The following is a 20,626-nucleotide window of genomic DNA, read 5'->3' on the forward strand; positions in this document are numbered from 1 at the left end:
TGCAAATATTTATAGCACTTTTATTCACAGTAGCCAAAAAGTAGAGAAAAATCCAACTGTCTATCAATGGGCGGATTTTAAAAAAGCACTAAAAAATGAAATCCTGATAAACACTGCAACATAGATGAACATCAAAGACATTATGCAAAGTAAAAAGAAGTCAAGACACAAACTTACACAGAAAGTAGATCTGTGATTATGGGGCTGAGATGGGAATAAACAGTTTTAGTTTTAGGTGTTTTAGTCACTAAGTCATGTCTGACTCTTGAGACCCCATGAAGTACAGCCTGCCAGGCTCCTCTGTCCATGGGATTTCCCAAGCAAGAATACTGGAGTGGGTTGCCATTTCCATCTCTAGGGGATCTTCGTGACCCAGGGACTGAACCCAGGTCTCCTGCGTTGCAGGCAGATTCTTTACCATCTGAGCCACCAAGGAAGCTGACAGAAATTTCCTAAAATTAGCTGCATAAAGACTGCACAATTCTGGAGGTCCAGTGGTGAAGACATTGTGCTTTCACTGCTGTGGCCCCAGCTTCAATCCCTGTTTGGGGAACTAAGATCCTGCAAGCTGTACAGTATGGCCCCCCCTCAAAAATCATTGAATTTATATACTTGAAACAGATGAACTTTGTTATGTAAATTATATCTCAATAAAGCTGATAAATAATTACATGAAAATATTTTAGGCCAACATGATGGAAAAGCTGTCAGCCTTGTGTATTCTTATCTGAAACTTGGCTCTCATAGGATACTCTGGCTATATCATATAGTTTCCTATCTCCTCTAACAGGACAAGAACTGATCAGTTTAAATTTAATCAGGGTCTTGTTTCTGGCACATGCAATCTCTAATACTTAAAATGACTGGGGAAGCAGCTAAGGATCATGCATCTTTGGAGCACCAGCAATGTAGATGTTATGGACTGCATGTTTGTGTCCACCACTCCCTCCCAATTCATATGTTGAAAGTCCTAATTCCCAATGTGACTTGGTACTTGGAGGTGCACTTGGAGGCCTTTGGGAGGTAATCAGGTCACATGGGTGGAGCCCTCATGATAGGATTAATGCTATTATATGAAGAGAAAAGACTAGGACTTGCTCTCTCCATGTAAGGATACAGTAAGAAAGCAGCGGTCTACAAGCCAAGAAGCACTCACCAGACACCAAGTAGGCAGGTACCTTGATACTGGACTTCCCCGCCTCCAGAACTGGAAGAAATACACATGTGTTTCGTTTAAGCCACCTAGTCTATGGTAATTTGTTACAGCAGCCCAGGCAGAATAAAACAGGAATTTTTTTCCCAGTGACTTCTATAGCATCTTTATCTTAATGTCTTCTTCAGCAGTCTCCTCTCCTGATAACTAGATTAGAAAACAAAAGAAACACATAGGGAGTAGAATGGTAGAAGGCCATCAACCTCAGAGCCTCCCTGTTTTGGGAACCACCTAGTAGTATAGGAACTGTTCCTAACAGGAGTCATTCTAACCCAAAACAGTTGTTTACACAGTACCTCTGCATCATTAGCTGCATTCTTTAAGTTAAGGTATCACTTAAATCCTGGTTCCTCTCAACAGCAGCATTTAGCTATGTCTTAGGGAAGACATACCAGCCACAGTTTGGATGCCATTGAAAAAAATACTTTATTTTTGTGTCACTGTGGATTCTACTCCCTCAGCAATAGAGAAATACCACATGATCACTATTTAAAAAGTCTTGGATTAAGCTCTGGAGAATTTTCATAGGCAAATTCTTCTGTGTGGGCCGGATCTGTAAATATTCCAATAAAATCTATTTCCAAGAAGAATGGACCATCCACTTTATCAGCCAGGGTGAATCCAATAGATGAGATCTAAATTTAAAACAGAGAAATTGATCAAAATCTCATATGCTGATGTTGTCCCTGGAGTTTTAAAATTCCATAATTACTATAGCTTCGTGTACATACTATCAGCCCTTAACATGTTATACCATAGTACTCAAGTGCTGTGGCAAATTATAAAAAGAAGTACATGACTGCTTTTCTTCCCATATTCTACTTCTCTCTTTAAAACAGTGCCAGTTAAAACTGATAAGTAAAAATGGATGTCTAATGGAGGTTCCTTGAAGCTCCCCTTAACTCTATTTTAAAGCTAAAGTAAAATGTAGGCATGCTGAAAAGATGACCACACTGAAATTCCTCCAAGCAAGGGGTTTGGTTCACAGGACAGTTCTGAGTCAGCATCTGTCTAGGTATAACAGGAGTATACTTAAATAGGAATTTTCATCTTTCATATGCCAGCCTTCAAAGATGAACTGAACTAATCCTCACAGTTCTATTTCACTAAAGGTAATATACGGTCTTTCCCTAATGCTGAGAAAGATTGAAGGCAGGAGGAGAAGGGGACGAGAGAGGATGAGATGGTTGGATGGCATCACCAACTCAACAGACATGAGTTTGAGCAAGCTCCAGGAACTGGTGATGGACAGGGAAGCCTGGCATGCTGCAATTCATGGGGTCGCAAGGAGTCAGACATGACTGAGCGACTGAACTGAACTGAATATATATGGTCTTCCCAGGTGGCGCTAGTGGTGAGGAATTCACCTGCCAATGCAGGCGACACAACAGACTCAGGTTTCAACCCTGCATTGGGAAGATCCCCTGGAGAAGGGAATGGCAACCCTCTCCAGCATTCTTGCCTGGGAAATCCCATGGACAGAGGAGCCTGGTGGGCTACAGACAGTGGGGTCCCAAAGAGTCAGACACAACTGAGCACACGTGCAATACAGTTCTGAGTGACAATACAGGAAAATGTTACCTTGTCGAGCGGAAGCTGGTACTGGGCATCCCGGATTCTTCCTTGATTAGAGAAGAAAAACTTGGAGAAAGGAATCTGAAAGAAAAAACCATTGACTTCAAAGCTGAAATGTAAGCAACTGAAGCATCTGTATAGAACTGCAATGATAAAATAATAATGCTTTAAATTTAATTCTAAAATTATCTAACATTATATAACAAGTGGCTTAGTCGTTTGAATCACAGATGGAAAAAAATTTTAATGAAATAATCTAAATATTGCAAGAAAACAACTGTAAACCTTTGCAAGCCAAAAGTCCCAAAGGAAAAAATAATGGAGTACAATTACAACTTTCTGATGGCAAAAAAAAAAAAAAAAAAGGTATCCTAAACACAAACCTTTTACAGATAACTAAGAAAAAGATCAAACAACCCAAAAGAAAAATGGAGATGGGAGAAACAGGCACATCTGTATACTGTTAGGAGGACGGCAAATTAGTCCAACTCTTAGAGAATAGCTGAGAGTTGTGGCATGCAGGATTCTAAGATGACCCCCAAGATTTCCACCTTTCAGTGCACACACACCTTCTTCCAGACATTCAGACACTAATCTCAGTGCTGCTGTGAAGGGACTCCACAGAAGTCGGGTCCCAAATCAGCTGACCTTAACATAGGGAAGATGATCCTTTGTAGGTGTGACAATCACTTGAGCTCATAAAAATGCCTGGTCAAGGAGGTTAGAAGCATCAGAGGGACTCAAAGAGGGAAGTGAGGAAGATTCTCCACTGCTGGCTTTGAAGACGGAGGAGCTCAATGGCAAAGAGTGTGGGTTGCTTACAGGACCTGAGAGTGGCTTCCGGCTGACAACCAGTAAAGAAACAAGGATATCATTACAACCACAGGAACTCAATCAGGCCAATAATCAGAATGAGCTTGGAAGTGGATTCTTCCCCAGAGCCTCCAAGAAGAATACAGCCCAGCTGACACCTTGTGATATCATCCTTAGAAGGCCCTGAGCACTGAACCCGGCCATAGCCTGTCTAATCTGTGACTTACAGAATGTGAGCTAACAAATATGTTGTTTGAAGCTGCGAAGTCTGGTATTTTTAATACAGCAATAGGAAACTAACAGCAATACCTCACAAAATTTGAAATGCTATAATCTGACCTGCCAATTTCACTTTTAGAAATTTATATTACAGATAAACTCTGACAAACATAAAGATGCTGCTTTTTCTAATAACGATGACAGAAAAAGGAAAAAGAGGAATAGTTGATTAAATTATGGTGCAATCATATAACTAAATACTATACGGCTAATATCAAAAATGCAGTGTTAATAGATCTATACCTGATGCTGTGGGAAGACATCTGCAATATATTATTAGTAAGAAGGAAGATATAGACAAAATCTACAGTGTAAACAGCATCTGTGTTATAAAAAACAAAATTTTTTTTGGCCATACCATACAGCTTGTCAGATCTTAGCTCTCTGACCAGGGACTGAACCCGAGCCCTGGTAGTGAAAGCTAAGTCCTAACCACTGCACTGCCAGAGAGTTTCCCTAAAAAGAAATTTTTGAAATGCCTCCAAAAAACTAATAAATTTACTGTAGCAACTGGGAACAACCCTAGTGTCTATCAATAAAGGACTATTTCAATCAACTATTGGGTACCCACATAACAGAAAATACCAAACAAAATAACAAAAAATGAAGAATAATTACATATAGTGATATGGAATCCTTCCAGGATCTAAATTTTAAAAATATAAACCTGTACAGAAGCTGCATAAAGCATACTACTATTTTTAGTAAAAAAAAAAATGTGAAGTATATGTGCATATATATTTGCTTATTAAAAAAAAACTGTAAACCTATGCAAGAAACTAATAAACACGGTTACCTATAGAGGGTAGGGGGGAAGGGTAGAAGGAAACTGAATGGGAGTGAGAATTCTTTGTACATATATCTATATTATTTTGATTTTTTAACCAAAAGAAGTGAATTAAAAAACAAAACATTCAGATTATTTATCACCCAAAACACTTGCTGACATAAAGTGAAAGTGAAGGTCGCTCAGTCGTGTCCAGCTCTTTGTGACCCCAGGGACTATTACAGTCCATGGAATTCTCCAGGCCAGAATGCTGGAATGGGTAGCTTTTCCCTTCTCCAGGGGATCTTCCCAACCCAGGGATTGAACCCAGGTCTCCCACTTTGCAGGTGGATTCTTTACCAGCTGAGCCACAAGGGAAACCCAAGAATACTGGAGTGGGTAGCCTATCCCTTCTCCAGCAGATCTTCCTGACCCAGGAATCAGACCGGGGTCTCCTGCATTGCAGGCGGATTCTTTACCAACTGAGCTATGAGGGAAGCAAACAAACTCAATTCAAAGTTCATTTAATAAACCACCATTGCCTAAGATCATGTTATTCAGAAAGCAAATTCAAGTACAGTCACATCCTCATTTCACCTGCTCCCTTCATTTCTGTTAAACAAACCTGGAAGGGACACCCCCATCCCCACCCCAGTTTCTCATTTTGCATCCTGGTTTGGCACTTCAACTACCTCATTATTCAAAATGTATTCAAGGAGTATGTGTCACCCACCCCCTCCCCCCCAACCTTTTGTCTTTTTGTCACATAATTTGATAAGATCACTGTCCACACCAAGGGAATTTTTTAGCATGGAAAAAAATGAAGCTAACAAGGAGAATTAAATCTGTACAATTTGCTTAAAAAAAAGAAAAGGATAAGGAATTGTTTTCTCTCTACAAATGACACTAGCATGCATAATTTTTCCATTACTTTCCTCTGTTTTCTTTCTATAATCAGTGTAAATATTTGAGCATCTCACTTCTATTTACTAAGGGAGAATTATACATGAAGAAGTAAACATCAATTAATGACATTTAATTTTTAAAAATCTCTTCCCCAATACTTCCCTTAATAATTTAAAGAAAGGTGTTGCAAACAACTATTATTTCCAGCCAAAGATCAGAACATGTAACTTCAGGAAAGAAAGTAATAAGTAATTGCTAATGATTAAATGGTAATGATACTAGAGAATAATTTGACAATGTGCATCAAAGCTCTTAAAAATGTATGTATCATTTTTTTCTAGGTATTTTATTTCCAGGAAAACATCTAAGAAAATAACTCAGGATATTACCTCAGAGTTTGATGTAACAGTGAAAAACACTGAACACAATCTAAATGCACAACAATAGAGAATGGATTAAATAGTGTCTATTTATATTTATGCAGATATTAAAACTGATGTAGAAATACATTTCAACAGAAAGTTGTTCATAAAATTCAGTTCAGTGAAAAATGTATGTTATAAAATAGCACTGGCACATTATTTTTGTAAAAAAAAGTGTAAACAGAAAAGTCTGAAGGTACATACTAAAATAAAAATAGTATTTTATTTCTGGGTAATGGTAACACAAGATTATTTTCCTTTTCTGCATTTTCTAGAATTTCTATAAGGAAATACTTGTTTTATTTAATAACTTGTTATATGCATTACTTGCATACAAGTGTTACATATGTAGTAATTTTTGGTTACATATCTATATTATACATATCTATGTGTATGCGTACTCAGTTGCTCAGTCAGCCTCCAGCTCTTTTTGATCTCATGGACTGTAGCCCACCAGGCTCCTCTGTCTATGGGTTTTCCCAGGCAGGAATACTGGAGTAGATTGCCACTTCCTCCTCCAAGGGATCCTCGCAACCCAGGATCAAACCCGTCTCCTGCGTCTCCTGCATTGGCAGGTGAATTCTTTACCACTGAGCCACCTCGGCAGCTCAGATATGTATCTAATGCCTGTTATATACTAGGCACTGCACTGCTCTAGGTATAAGGGAAACAGCTATGAACAATACAAAGTCCCTGCTCTCAGAATTTACAGAATTTATGTTCCAGAGGAGCAGAGTGGACAGTGACAATAAACAGACAACTGAATGAACAAATACTTGTACTTAATGGTAAGCTCTAAGAAAAAAAATTAAACAGGATATTATTATTGTGTGAGAGGAGGCAACTCGAGCTAGAGGGATCAGGAAGGGCCTCTCTGAGGTGACTTTTGAGCTGAGAAGTGAATGATAAGAAAGAGAAAGCACATGAAGAGCATGCCCATAGGATACAGCATGAAACACAAAGGTTTTGACAGAAGTAAATCTGAGTTTGACACACACACACGAGGCCATATGGAAGAGAGCAGGAGAAGGAGGAGAGACTGAAGATGAAGACAGGGTCTGCTACTACAGGCCCCATGGTCATGTTAAAGAGTTTGGACTGTATTCTAACAAGGAGAGGTCGCTGGAGGGTTTTAAGCATGTGAGTGATGTAATCTGAATTATGTTTTAGAAAGATCACTCTGGCTGTTGTGTGCACAGTGGACTTTAGGAGGTAAGAGGACAAAGAAGCTCTTGCAGTAATCCCAAGGCCTGAGCTAGGGTAAGAGTGGAAGAGATAGCTAGAAATAGACAGACAGGTATTTTGGAAGGAGACGTGAAAGAATTCATTAATAGACGAGATATGGGTTGGGGTAAAAGGAATCCAGGATGACTCTTAGGTTTAAGTATGAGCAAAATGGAGAATTTTTTTTAATTTATAGATTAAAAAACCTTCAATAGACAGAAGAAAGGAATGCACACTTGGTTTTGCCCTCATTCCCTGAATCTCCATTTATTTCCTTTCAGGTTAACATTTTTTACCTTCTAGAAGTTTCTTCTCCCTACAAAATATGACTGCATTATAGTACCAAGAAACAAATAGAATAAAAATGTTGATAACATAAAGTATGAAGTATTTATTCCTCTTAAGGGAGCCTTTCTACTCAACTAGGGACACTAGCTAGGTACAGTTGCCTGGAAGAGATGATACGCATCTAGGAACTTAAAAAGAATCACTTACAGTACTTGTGCACAGGGCAGAGATACACTTATAACTCTGCATGGACCTGGCCATAGCCTTATCAAAAGTATTTACTGGAGGACTTCCCTGGTGGTATGGTGGATAGGAATCATCTGCCAATGCAGGAGACCCGGGTTCGATCCCTGGTCTGGGAAGATTCCACAAGCTGTGGAACTAAGCGCATGCGTCACAACTACTAAACCCGAGAGCTACAAGTACTGAACCCGCACACTCTAAGGCATATGTTCCACAACAAGAGAAGCCACCACAATGAGAAGCCCATGCACTACAATGAAAAGTAGTCCTTGCTCACCGCAGCTAGGGAAAGCCCACACAGCAACGAAGACCCAGTGCAATAAAAAATAAAATTTTTTAAAAATATTTACTGATTAGTAAGCTAACATTTATATTAATGAAAGAAAAAAATCAATTATGTAAATATTGTCTTTAGGTCCTCTTCCTTCTTTCCCTTCCCACAGTCCAAGAGGAATTAATAAGAAAACTACAATGTAACCATGACCAAAAGACCTCATTTTCATACAAGAAAAGACCAGTGCTGTTGTTACCTTGACCTCCTGCCAGTAGGGCCCCCCACGGGTGAACATGAAGTAACTGTACATCTGATCCTTCCTCTGGATTATATCCGTGTCCTCCCTGATATTCACCATCCAAGGTCGACCATCTCCACGGACACGGAGATACAGAGTGTTGAAGTGGGACCAATCATAAGATCTCTTCATCTCAAAAGGGCCCTAAGGTACAGAAAAGAACGTTAATTTCACCTCATTCCCCACTATTAGCAAAATGTGAGTCACCATCACCTTCTACAGCATCAAAGGGATCAATAAGCCATTTTTCTGCCTTTTTCTGCTTTCTACCACTTTAAGAAGGCAGATAAATCTGGTGATTCTTATTTTAGCACAGAATACTGACCTAGTTAAATGTTTCTAAGTTAATGTTCAAGGCATGGGATAGACACTTGTGTCACTGAACAGAAATCAATTACTCCATGTATTTTCTTTCCCTGGGCCTAGAGAGCAATGGCTTCTGACTGGGCCATTTTACTGAAACTGCCTTCCCTTAAATCAGAAAACTATGAAACACCTCAAGTTGTGTTTTTGTTTTTGGCCACGTAGCATGAGGGATCTTAGTTCACTGACTAGGGATCAAACCTGTGCCCCTGAAGTAGAAGCACAGAGTCGTTATCACTGGACTGCCAGGGAATTCTAGACCTCAATTTTTAAAACCAATATTATTTTAACAGCTACCATCCATTGAAAATGTACATTAACCACTGGGAACGCATAATTTAATCTTCACAATAGCCCTATGAGATAGGTAATAACATTGTTTTCCATCTTATAGATGAAGAAACTGAGCACTCAACTCATAACTGGTAGGTCCAGTGCTGTTTTAACTCTAAAATCTATATTCTTAAACACTGCCTAAATGGCCTCTCTTTGAAAGCAGAATGTAGTATTTGTTCCCAAAGGTGTCTGTTACTTCAGAGCTCATCTGATTTCAAGAATACCAATGCTCAGATATGAACTCTTACTTACTAGTCATACAATTCTGGACAAACTACAGAATCTCCCCAAGCCTATTTCCTCATCTGTAAAAGTGAGATGGTTATACCTTACAAGATTGATGTGGGGAATAAAAGGGATAATGTATATAAAGTAATTAGCACAAGAACTGGCAGGGTACACTTATCAATGTTATCAACTATTTTCATTATTACACAGGTTATCACAGAATTATTTTCTACTGTGGACTGACCAAATCCATTCTGTGGATTTTCAAGGCCTGAAATAAAATCTTCTGTGCAAGTTTGTTACTGCTGAAAGAACACTTTCCTTTCTTTTTCATGATTATCTTGAGAGAGGGGGCCTAATACTATTCCCACCATTTGCTTTTCTCTTTAAAGCACCATAACCAAGCAAACACACAATGGTTGTGGCCACTACCAGGCACGGGAGCCTGTCCAGAGCAGCCCTGAAACAACAGCTGATCAGCAAATTTGCAAAAAGCCAACAGACTGGTGCTCGCTTCAGCAGCACATATACTAAAATTGGAACGATACAGAGAAGATTAGCATGGCCCCTGTGCAAGGATGAACACAAATTCGTGAAGCGTTCCATATTTTTACAAATAATTTCACAATTTGTATGGAAATACAAAAAACCTCGAATAGCCAAAGTAATCTTGAGAAAGAAGAATGGAACTGGAGGAATCAACCTGCCTGACTTCAGACTATACTACAAAGCCACAGTCATCAAGACAGTATGATATTGGCACAAAGACAGAAATATAGATCAATGGAACAGAATAGAAAGCCCAGAGATAAATCCACGAACCTATAGTCACCTTATCTTCAACAAAGGAGGCAAGCATATACAATGGAAAAAAGACAACCTCTTTAACAAGTGGTGCTGGGAGAACTGGTCAACCACTTGTAAAAGAATGAAACTAGAACACTTTCTAACACCATATACAAAAATAAACTCAAAATGGATTAAAGATCTAAACGTAACACCAGAAACTATAAAACTCCTAGAGGAGAACATAGGCAAAACACTGACATAAATCACAGCAGGATCCTCTATGACCCACTTCCCAGAATATTGGAAATAAAAGCAAAAATAAACAAATGGGACTTAATGAAACTTAAAAGCTTTTGCACAACAAAGGAAACTATAAGCAAGGTGAAAAGACAGCCCTCAGATAGGGAGAAAATAATAGCAAACGAAGCAACAGACAAAGGATTAATCTCAAAAATATACAAGCAACTCCTCCAGCTCAACCCCAGAAAAATAAATGACCCAAACAAAAAATGGGCCAAAGAACTAAACAGACATTTCTCCAAGGAAGACATACAGATGGCTAAAAAACACATGAAAAGATGCTCAACATCACTCATTATCAGAGAAATGCAAATCAAAACCACAATGAGGTACCATTACACGCCAGTCAGGATGGCTGCTATCCAAAAATCTACAAGCAATAAATGCTGGAGAGGGTGTGTGTGGAGAAAAGGGAACCCTCTTACACTGTTGGTGGGAATGCAAACTAGTACAGCCGCTATGGAGAACAGTGTGGAGATTTCTTAAAAAACTGGAATTAGAACTGCCATATGACCCAGCAATCCCACTTCTGGGCATACACACCGAGGAAACCAGATCTGAAAGAAACACATGCACCCCAATGTTCATCACAGCACTGTTTATAATAGCCAGGACATGGAAGCAACTTAGATGCCCATCAGCAGACGAATGGATAAGGAAGCTGTGGTACATATACACCATGGAATATTACTCAGCCATTAAAAAGAATTTATTTGAATCAGTTCTAATGAGATGGATGAAACTGGAGCCCATTATACAAAGTGAAGTAAGCCAGAAAGATAAAGACCATTACAGTATACTAACACATATATATGGAATTTAGAAAGATGGTAATGATAACCCTACATGCAAAACAGAAAAAGAGACACAGATGTATAGAACAGACTTTTGGACTCTATGGGAGAAGGCGAGGGTGGGATGTTTTGAGAGAACAGCATCAAAACATGTATATTATCTAGGGTGAAACAGATCACCAGCCCAGGTTGGATGCATGAGACAAGTGCTCGGACCTGGTGCACTGGGAAGACCCAGAGGGATCGGGTGGAGGGGGAGGTGGGAGGGGGGATCGGGATGGGGAACACATGTATATCCATGGCTGATTCATGTTAATGTATGACAAAAACCACTACAATATTGTAAAGTAATTAGCCCCCAACTAAAAAAAAAAAAAAAAAAGCAACAGACTGGTGGCAAGACAAAGGAGCTGACCTAAGCAGTTTTGGAAAATGGAGTTCTGACTGGAAACCATACATAAGCATTGTATGCTAGTTGGTAAAGATGATTCTCCCAAGGTTCTGGGTTATAAATTTTGAAATGGCTTTTCATGTAGGGTTAAATTAATAAGTAAATGTATGGTAAATGGTGGGATACAGGTTTCACACCTTTACAGACTGAAGTTATCAACACAAAAGAGGGAGGAGGCAAGAGTAAATCATGTGGTACTGGATTAGAGTCAAAGCATCAGTATGAACTCGTACTTAGCTTACTATATACAAATAATTACAGACGTGTTTCCACAAGTTGATATGCATACATGTATTTCCTAGCTGTGTCCACTGAGAGGTCCTAAATATAGTGTCAACACAGATCTTGGTTTCTAATACCATTTAAAAAACAACAACAAAAATGAGGGCTTCTTTGAGAAACGGCTAATTCTAGGGTCGGAACAGAGAAAAACACAAAATGAGCTATGGTATCTTGTAGTGCCAAAAAGTGCTCAAAAAACAAAAGGATGGTGGCAAGTCAAAGGGATAGGTATAGTCTGAAAGAGCTCCCAGTGGCCAAAGCTGGAACAATTTGAACAAAAAAATAAATAACATGGTATTGGATCATAACCCAAAGTGTAAGTCCATTCTAAATGACTGAATAAATAAATAAATGTGGGAGAAGAAAAAAAATCTTCCTTTGTGAAGAATTGAAATCTCAAATAATTTATGAAAATACAACCCCTTCCAAGATATAGAACTTAATCCCATACCCTACCCCAGGCCTTGAATGCAGGGTACACTCAGTGACTTATTTCCAAAGAATAGAATATGAAAAAGGGGGGGGGGGGTAAATACTTAAAAATGGAGTAATCTAGTAAACACTACCCTGACCAGGTGACCAACATTAATACATCAGTGATGAGTCAGGTTGCTAGCATATACCCCTGATACGAAGGGAAGTGTACTTCAACTCTATGCTATTCTTCCTAAAACCTAGAAACTCAGTGTAACCAGGAGGAAAAAAAATCAGAATATCCCTAATTGAAGATCATTCTACAAAATACCTGACCAGTATTTCACAAATCCTCAAGAAAAATAAGGAAAGACTAAGAAACTGTCACAGAAATAGTTTACTTGAAAAAAAATGCACAGGTTGGCCCTACTTCCCACTCTAAGGAACACCAAGCCACGAGAGGGTCTGTGGGTTATGTTAGAGGAGATACAAATCTCCCGAGATTTTAAATGTCTACCCTCCTCAGGGCTCCTCAAACATAAGTATGTCTCATCCTGGCCGATAATGATGTCCAGAAACATGTAGCCTCTCTTCAGGAACCACTTCCCCCTTGTGTTTATGAAACTTCACACTTGTGCCCAGTAGTTATTTAAACCATACACAAGATGAGATGCCAGATGTTTTCACTTATAGAAATAAAAGCTGTCTGTTACAGCTCATGCTACAATGAAGTCCACCTCAGTTCACCAGAAAACTGCAGCTCCTGAATTTCACGTACCCTTGGAATCTTGGATACCATTGCACAGTACCCACTTCGGCCACTTTCCCCATCCTGGGGCGCCTCAGAGCTTAGAGTTCCATACAGCAGTGCACTTTGGTTATTCCTGCCCATTTTCAGGAACACTTCACTTCTGCCACCAATCGCTTTATCAGAGGTTACTGTCCACTTATCCAAATCTTCTTTGCTACGGAATTGCCAGACAACCTTGGCTTGTTCCATCAAGACCTCATGCAGAGGGCGGCCTTCAGGCCCTATCCAATAATTCACAATATCATCCTTCAAATGCCTAAAATGGCCCTTCATTTCTTCTTTAATTGCTTTATCAAAACTAATTTCAGGCTTGTCCTCAGGAGAAGTTATTTCCAAAGCAACTTCTCTCTGGTGATGTTCTTCCAAATTCCATTTAGTCTTCCTCTGAGAAGTGGCTTTGCCAGGAGCAGCCACTGGTTTCTGAAAACTACTGGAACAATAGTCTGCAAAGTGAGTACCCCAAAATGGACAAAAGACAACTCTTGGCTTCGGGCATTTTCTGAAAATATAAGTGCCATTCAACAATTTATGAACCAAAGCCATGACAAAAAAAAATCAAAATGTAAATTTTTTCCTGGGCTACCAGGGAAAGAAGCTTCAGCAAATAGACCAATTCCACCTATAATAAAAGAGACAGTGAAGAGTTACTAGCATACCAACGAATACATCATAATTTTAAATTCAACATGATCATGTACTGTGAAATTCATTAAGTTATTTTCTAATTCTATAAATATTATGAGGAGAAAAAAGTTTACACTGAATATAATACATCCCACTGCTTTGTGAAAATAGGCCAAGATGAACAGAAACACAACCTCCTTTATGGAATTGATGATCAGTCCCCAAATAATTCAAGAATGTGCTTCAAAAGGTAGTTATCAACTTTAAAGCAAATTTTTATGCTACATTTTAAAAGAAATAATTGGTTCCTAAAATAAAATATTCAACTAATTCACTCCAGGATTAAGGCTAACTGACATTTTAGCACTTCTTCTATAAAAAGAACAGATTACAGTCTGTATGTGGAATCAGAAGACTGCACAGCTAGAACTGTTTACCCTCAAAGCAAAAACAGTTAATCTTTTGAGGCCTTCATTTCCTCGGGGGAAAGGCTGCGATAACACCTCCCCTACCTACCTTAAGGGATTCTTCTGTTGATCAGATGGATTGATGGCTATAAAAGGGTTCTCTGATCCAGTTAAGTCTGACAAGATCCCCAAGATTCTTCACGTCTAATAAGCTACTAGTCCAAGGCCCATATTTTGAGTAACAAGGTTTTAACTATCAGTCACTATTTGAGGTCCTCAAAGACAGAACCTAAACCATAGAAGCAATAATACCATTACATTTAAATGCCATTCTTAATATTTTCAAACCACCCTGACAAATATTATCTCATTTAACCCACATAAGCCTCCTGTAAAACAGCCAGGTAGATATTTCCTTTCAGAAGGAAATAAGACACCAACAGGGGAAGTAACCTGCCCAAGATTACAATGCTACTCAGTATGGAAGCAAGCACAAGAACCCGGGCCTTAAATGTTCCCATTTGACACTGCTGGCTCTCTGTATGTAAAACATTAATAATATAACTTATATGTCTCTACTGAAGTAACAACTTTGCTCTTGCAGAAACATTTAATGGTTGCCGACAGGAGTACTTCAAGAACCAGGAAGGCTAACAATCCCCTCTCCTACTTATTCCAGCTACCCTGAAAATGAAATAAAATATGCAATGCTAATTTCACCATCTTTCTCTCACCAGAGAGGAGAGAGAAGAAACAAAAACAAAAAATCACCCACTAGTAAGAATACAGTACTAAGAAACAATATGGAATGTTGAGAACTTTAAAAGCTTCAAAAATGCCCCAGATCCAACAATTCAGCTCACCTGCCTCAGTTGCTGAAGAGTACATCAAAATAGCACCCAGACCACTCTATCTACTACACAGGACTGGTCATCTTTCTAGACTGCCCCTCCTCCCTCACTCCCTACATCAGGTGGCTCATGACCTCCTCTCTCCTAAGTCACTGCATTCCAGATGTGCACCCCTACCTCCAATCTGCCCCACTACTCTCAGCATCTATAGAGGGCCTAAAACACAAAACTGATTCTTTATCTTCTCAGACCAAAACTCTTCAGAGGCTCTCATGGTCTTCAGAATAAAACTCAACTTTCTCCACAGGGTCTGTGAGACTCCTCCAGATCTAGCCTCTGCTCATCTCTCCAATCTTCCCTCCAATCACACCCTGCTCTGCTCTAATCACAGAGAACACCTGTGTTCCAGAAACTGCCCCCCAGAACTCCCTGTCTGGGCATCACGTCTTAGCAGACTGCTGCTCCGAGGCCAGAAATGCCCTCTACTGATTTCTGCTAGCTAATTTATCCCTTGAGACTCAGCTCAGACATCCATTACCTCCTCAAAGAACCCTTAATTACTCAACTCCTCCAAGGCCTTTTGATGTGGTCTCACTGCATACTAGGCTTAAGCTTTCCCTGCTACCATTTATTGCCAGTTCCCTCGTCAGTCTCCCTGCCAGACTGGAAGTGTCTTAAAGGGAGAGACCATCTTCACTGCGGTACTTTCAACTCCCAGGATGGTGCCAGACATGCGGGAGGGTTCTAATATTTGTCAAACAAATGATATCTCCATATTTATCCACCAACACCACCACTAGTGCCTTGGTTCACGGTTTTAGTGATTCTTCCCAGAACTATTTTAATTCCCCTCACAAAGGGTTTCTTGGTCTTCCCTGGTGTTCCAGTGGTTAAGAATTCACCTTGCAATGCAAAGGACACCAGTTCTATACCTGGTCCGGGAAGATCCCACATGCAGCAAGGCAGCTAAGCCCCTACGCCACAACTACTGAGCCCACGTGCTGCAACTACTGAAGCCCCCTTGCCTGGAGATCATACTCTGCAATAAGAGAAGCCACCACAATGAGAAGCCCACACACCACAACAAAGAGTAGCCCTGGCTCGCCACAACTAGGGAAAGCCCACACACAGCAACGAAGACCCACCACAGCCAAAAAACAGATAAGTCTTTTTTTAAAAAAGAGGGGAGAGGCTTCTCAAACTTTAAAGTGCCTTGAATCATACGGGAATTTTGTTAAAAGGCAGATCCTGATTTAGTGGGCACAGGATGGGGCCTGATATTCTGTATTTCTAACAAGTCCCCAGGTGATTGCTGGTGCAGAGAACGCCCTTTAGGATTTAGTAAAGTCCTGACTCATCTCTCTGACTCTGACCTCCTCCTTCTCTCCCAATCCAAGCTTTGACTGGCAACGAAGGGGATTTTTCTAACTATGATGGCACTCCCCTTATTCAGCAATTCTGTCCAGAAATTAAAACTCCTAAAATGGTACACAAGGCCCTTCAAAATGCACCCAATTTCTTGGTCTCACTCCTCACTTTCATGGGCAATACCCTCAGCTCTTAACTACAATCATGACTGATACACAAAAAAACACATCACTCAAAAATGACAAAAGTGACCAAACATTCTACTATCCTGGCTAATACAAGTGACTGCCATACATGATCAGTCATAGCATTAGCCTCACTCTAGATACATAAGCTTCTTTCCTAATCATAGAATTACTTCCATCTCTCAACTATTTTCCCCCAAATCATGTAACAGAAACCTAAGTCCAACAAGAAATCCCTTCTAACACCCTTTAAATGAGATGCCCCATGGCTTTCCAGGGCATGTATTCTCTTCCACTACAGTAAGCCCAACTTGCTCAGGTATAAACATGTTCCTGGTGGCTTCTGAATGGAGGGCGCTGACATTGCTCTTCCTCTGTATTCTCATGAAAACCTGTGCATACATCTCACAGCCCTTACATACTATTAGAATCTTGCTTTTATCTGTCTACCTAAGTAGCCTGACTTTAATCTTGGACTATGGCTTGAACATAACTGATGCTCAAACGTCTGCTAAAATAAATGAACAACTTGTAAATGGTATGTTTTCACATGGACAAAAAAATAGAAGGGAACCAGGAGAAGTAACAACAGTTGATCTCACGTCCTGGAATCATAGGTAATATCTAAAGTTCTCTGACTTCTTTAAATGATTTTTTACCTCCACATATACAGAAATTTGGGAAATAAATGTTAAGCCTTTAAAATGGAATCTGTACAATCATAAACACGAATTCTCATGAATACCATACTTAGGTAACACTAGTGAGTGGCAAATGAGGAGTATATACAAAAAATGCATACACATTAACATTACAAGTATAAAAATGTATGGATAAAAAAGCTTTGGGGGTAAAAAAGAAGAAAAAGACTTAAAGTAGTGTGCAGGACAGTGGGACTATAAGTAATATTATTCACTATTTTCCAACTCATCAATAGTGTTACTACTTCTCTAATAATATAACTTTAATTGTAAGTATTTTGTTTCATTCTATTACCGATAAACATAAAGTAAAAATCATTAACTGGATGATCTCCAGCCGAAGTTGCTGAGTTTTCCTGGCAGTATAACCGAAGCGGCTAACAGAGAGCAGTATTAGTGAAGTTTGTATATCCAGAGCTTACGATGTGCCAGAAACCGTTCTGAGTGCATTGATATTTTCACAACAACGATGAGAAAGGTACTATTATTATTCCAATTACAGAGATAAACACATGGAGGTTCCAAAATTAAATCACCCGAGGTCATACAAAGAGTAAGTGGCAAAACTAACCCCAGAGTCCCAGTCGGGGAGCGATCGGGACCGTGCGACAGCCCCCTTACCCTTCACCTACTAGGACCCTGTCACCCTCACAAGGTCCCGACACGCCAACTCCAGGAAAGCGCTCTCTTGCCTCCCCTGACTGCGCCTCAGAGTGACTTCCGCTCTACTCCCCAGACCGGGTACTCCACTTTTCCTGTGCCGGGCCATCTGTTTTTCCAGTCCGGAGTAAAACCAGGCCTTATGACTCTAGAGTTCCGGTTGGGTGCAGATGGGAGAGAAGAGTAATAAGAATCTCAGAGCTCTATGAACTGAGGGTTTTGGTCGGCTAGATTCCCAAAGGCTTCCCCACCCCGATCCCCCACCGCCAGATTTTTTCCTGCCCTGTGTGAGAAAGTGGGGAGAATTTAGGGAAGCTATTCACCTCTCCTTCCGGCGTCCCACCTTCAGGCTGCAAACTCCATCCCGTATCTTTCAAATAGGACCCAAATATTGCCAACATCCTTCGCACTAAGGATCCCGGGTTCACTCGTGCTCCATCCCCACAGCCGCCCAAGAAAGATCCACGGCCTCCGAGGATTGGTTCTGTGAATTGCCCCCGCAGAATCTTTGGAGACCCACCACAAACTTGGACAGCAAACCATCCTCCCCGCCCTTCCCCAATCTGGCCCCACGGGGTCGCCCACTCCGCAGAGTTTCGATTGTATCCTGTGCACTTCCAACACTGTATCTTAATTATAATTATTCATTCACTTCTCACTTCCTCTGCCACGCTGTGAGCTTTCGGGTCCAGAAGATGGTCTTCCTGTTCGCAGCACCTAGCAAAACGCTAGCAGGAATTAAGCACTCAGCCTGCCTGAATTTGAATGAAAAGTAGGGCGCTTAAACACATACTCCGGGGTCCAAGACCTCGCCAAGTACAACTGCCTTTTCGAAGTTTCCTCCATCTCTTTTCTCACACAATCACCTCTTTCTTCTTTAAATTCTGCTTTGACTTCTCTAGCCTCTACACTTACCTGATTCTGGTTCGCCAACCTCCTTGAACCTTTTCTAGCTGCCTACTTTACTGACTCTTCTTTCCCCTCCCACAACCTTAAAGGCAGGTTGTCTCCAAAACCTAGCCTTCGGCCTTCCTCTTTTCTTCTTCTTCTTCTTCTTCTTTTTCTCCTTCCTCTTTTCTAGCTTAGATATGAGTTATCTACAGACAATCGGATAATTTCTTCCCCTGAACGCTGACATATAGTTCCAATTTCTTGACAACAGTTTCAGCTGTAGGATATACCACTAGCATCTCAAATGTGATTTGTTTAAAACAGAGAATATCACACTTACTCATTTTAACTCCTCCTCTCATCCTTTCTGTTTCTGTAAATGCCCACATCCTTCTAAGCTGAAAATTCTTGGCTATCCTTGGCTTCTCTCCTTGAAACCTCCTCTCGCTGACCCTAAATCCTCTTTATTTTGTTGCTCTCTTTTGATCTTTCACTCTTGCTTTCCAAATCCAGTGAAACCCCAATAGTTATTGCCCTATGAAATTTACATTCAATCTGCTGATTGCCTTACTCTGAACACAATGGTTTGTCTAATTTCATTTAAAAATCACCCAGAGATAAACACAAAATTCCTTTGGCCTCCAAACACGCCACTCATCAATCCTAAACCCTCCATAATCTCCTACTCCATCTATACTACTTATCCTCAATTTCTTATCTATATGGTTAGGATATTCAAGATGGCTGTTTTGCTTTCTATACAGCCCCATGGGCCAGAAGTCCTTGATTCACTGACTTGACTATCCAGTCTCTAAAGTATAGGATTACTTAGTCCCTCAGAACTGAGGAGGCCACCTGACATCAACTCCCTGTTTTATAAATGGTAGCCTTTTTGTCCCCGCCACCAACTATGGAAGATTGCTATGTTCTGTCTGCAGCCCTCGGCAGGGTGTTGTTCTAGGACCTTTTGCTTCAGATCTCCTATCCAATAAATCCTTGATGTCTCTGTCCCTATTTCCAGGCTCTTTCATCGTTTGGAGGTTGGGCCTGTGGGATGTGGCCCAACACCATCCCAGGTGGTATCTACCTAAACCACACTCATTTCTCCTCATAAGAGAGTTCATACTTTCTCAGCTTGATATTCCTCTCTTCTGCATCCCATTCATTTGGTCACAAGTATTCACACAACTTCCCCATTCCCACCTTCCCCCAACCCCCTGAGTTCAGCTGACTGGTCTAGTGGTAGAAAGCTGGCCAGTACTGGGTCAATCAGTTAGTCCTAGGGACTTTCTGAACTAACGTTGGAAAAGAGACCTTCTAACCCAGGTGATGCTGGTGCAGGAGCACCTGAGTGACCTTCTAGTATTGTGAAGAAAACTGGTTTATGGAAACAGAAAATAATATCAAGGTGCTAAGAGAGACAGAAATGGAAGGATAAAAGAAGATCCAGTCAGCATTTGTATTGATAGTTCTAGTTGCTGAGGCTGGGCTGCATGGATTTTCCTTGACTTCCAAGTATAAACTCTTTTACCTAAATTTATCTGAGTTGGGTTTCTTGCAACCAATAGGTCTTAATTGATACATAGAATCTACCTACTAAGAACACATGTTAAAAAAAAAAACACACCTTAAATTCCATTTTCTCCTTAAAAATTTGCCCTAATGCCTCCATCTCATAAAGACTGTTTTCCTTCTGACACCCTATAATATTTATTCTTTTTGCTGTAACACTGGCACTTACTTGTGTTCAAGTGAAAACTAGATTACAAACATGACTAAACTGCTTTTTCATTGTTTTATATATACAAGACTTTTCAACAGAGGATAAAACCCTGGAAGGTAATGACTCTTGTCACATACTTTAAAAGAT

At 40.2% G+C, this 20,626-nt stretch overlaps 1 protein-coding gene and 1 non-coding gene across 6 annotated transcripts; one reads left to right on the plus strand and one right to left on the minus strand.

Annotated features, from left to right (window-relative positions):
- On the minus strand, nucleotides 1-18,385 carry NDUFAF1 (NADH:ubiquinone oxidoreductase complex assembly factor 1). 5 transcript variants are annotated; one of them, XM_020877545.2, is made up of 6 exons: nucleotides 17,777-17,948; nucleotides 14,210-14,389; nucleotides 13,037-13,688; nucleotides 8,260-8,445; nucleotides 2,795-2,869; nucleotides 1-1,848 (listed from the first exon to the last, which is right to left on the minus strand). In XM_020877545.2, exons 3-6 carry the CDS (start codon nucleotides 13,610-13,612, stop codon nucleotides 1,699-1,701), a joined length of 987 nt encoding a protein of 328 aa, XP_020733204.2. In that variant the 5' UTR covers nucleotides 13,613-13,688; nucleotides 14,210-14,389; nucleotides 17,777-17,948; the 3' UTR covers nucleotides 1-1,698. The 5 variants fall into 5 exon arrangements, with proteins under 5 accessions (XP_020733204.2, XP_020733208.2, XP_020733206.2 ...); XM_020877549.2 differs by lacking the exons at nucleotides 14,210-14,389; nucleotides 17,777-17,948 and adding an exon at nucleotides 18,189-18,385; XM_020877547.2 differs by lacking the exon at nucleotides 14,210-14,389 and having other exon boundaries at nucleotides 17,827-17,948.
- On the plus strand, nucleotides 9,735-9,840 carry LOC139035731 (U6 spliceosomal RNA). Its single transcript, XR_011488450.1, has one exon. It is a non-coding gene; the product is annotated as a U6 spliceosomal RNA (small nuclear RNA).
- Nucleotides 18,386-20,626: the final 2,241 nt, after the last annotated feature.

The sequence above is a fragment of the Odocoileus virginianus genome, chromosome 6 (genome assembly GCF_023699985.2).
Source record: "Odocoileus virginianus isolate 20LAN1187 ecotype Illinois chromosome 6, Ovbor_1.2, whole genome shotgun sequence".
Lineage (NCBI taxonomy): Eukaryota > Metazoa > Chordata > Mammalia > Artiodactyla > Cervidae > Odocoileus > Odocoileus virginianus.

What these genes read in the sequence shown, in the direction of transcription:
- NDUFAF1 (XM_020877549.2), bottom strand. Translation starts at nt 13,612, where the DNA reads ATGGCTTTGGTTCATAAATTGTTGAATGGCACTTATATTTTCAGAAAA. An exon ending in TGGTATCCAAGATTCCAAGG is followed by an intron (nt 8,446 to 13,036) that starts GTACGTGAAATT and finishes TCTGTACCTTAG; the next exon opens with GGCCCTTTTGAGATGAAGAG. An exon ending in ACCAGCTTCCGCTCGACAAG is followed by an intron (nt 1,849 to 2,794) that starts GTAACATTTTCC and finishes TTTTAAATTTAG; the next exon opens with ATCTCATCTATTGGATTCAC.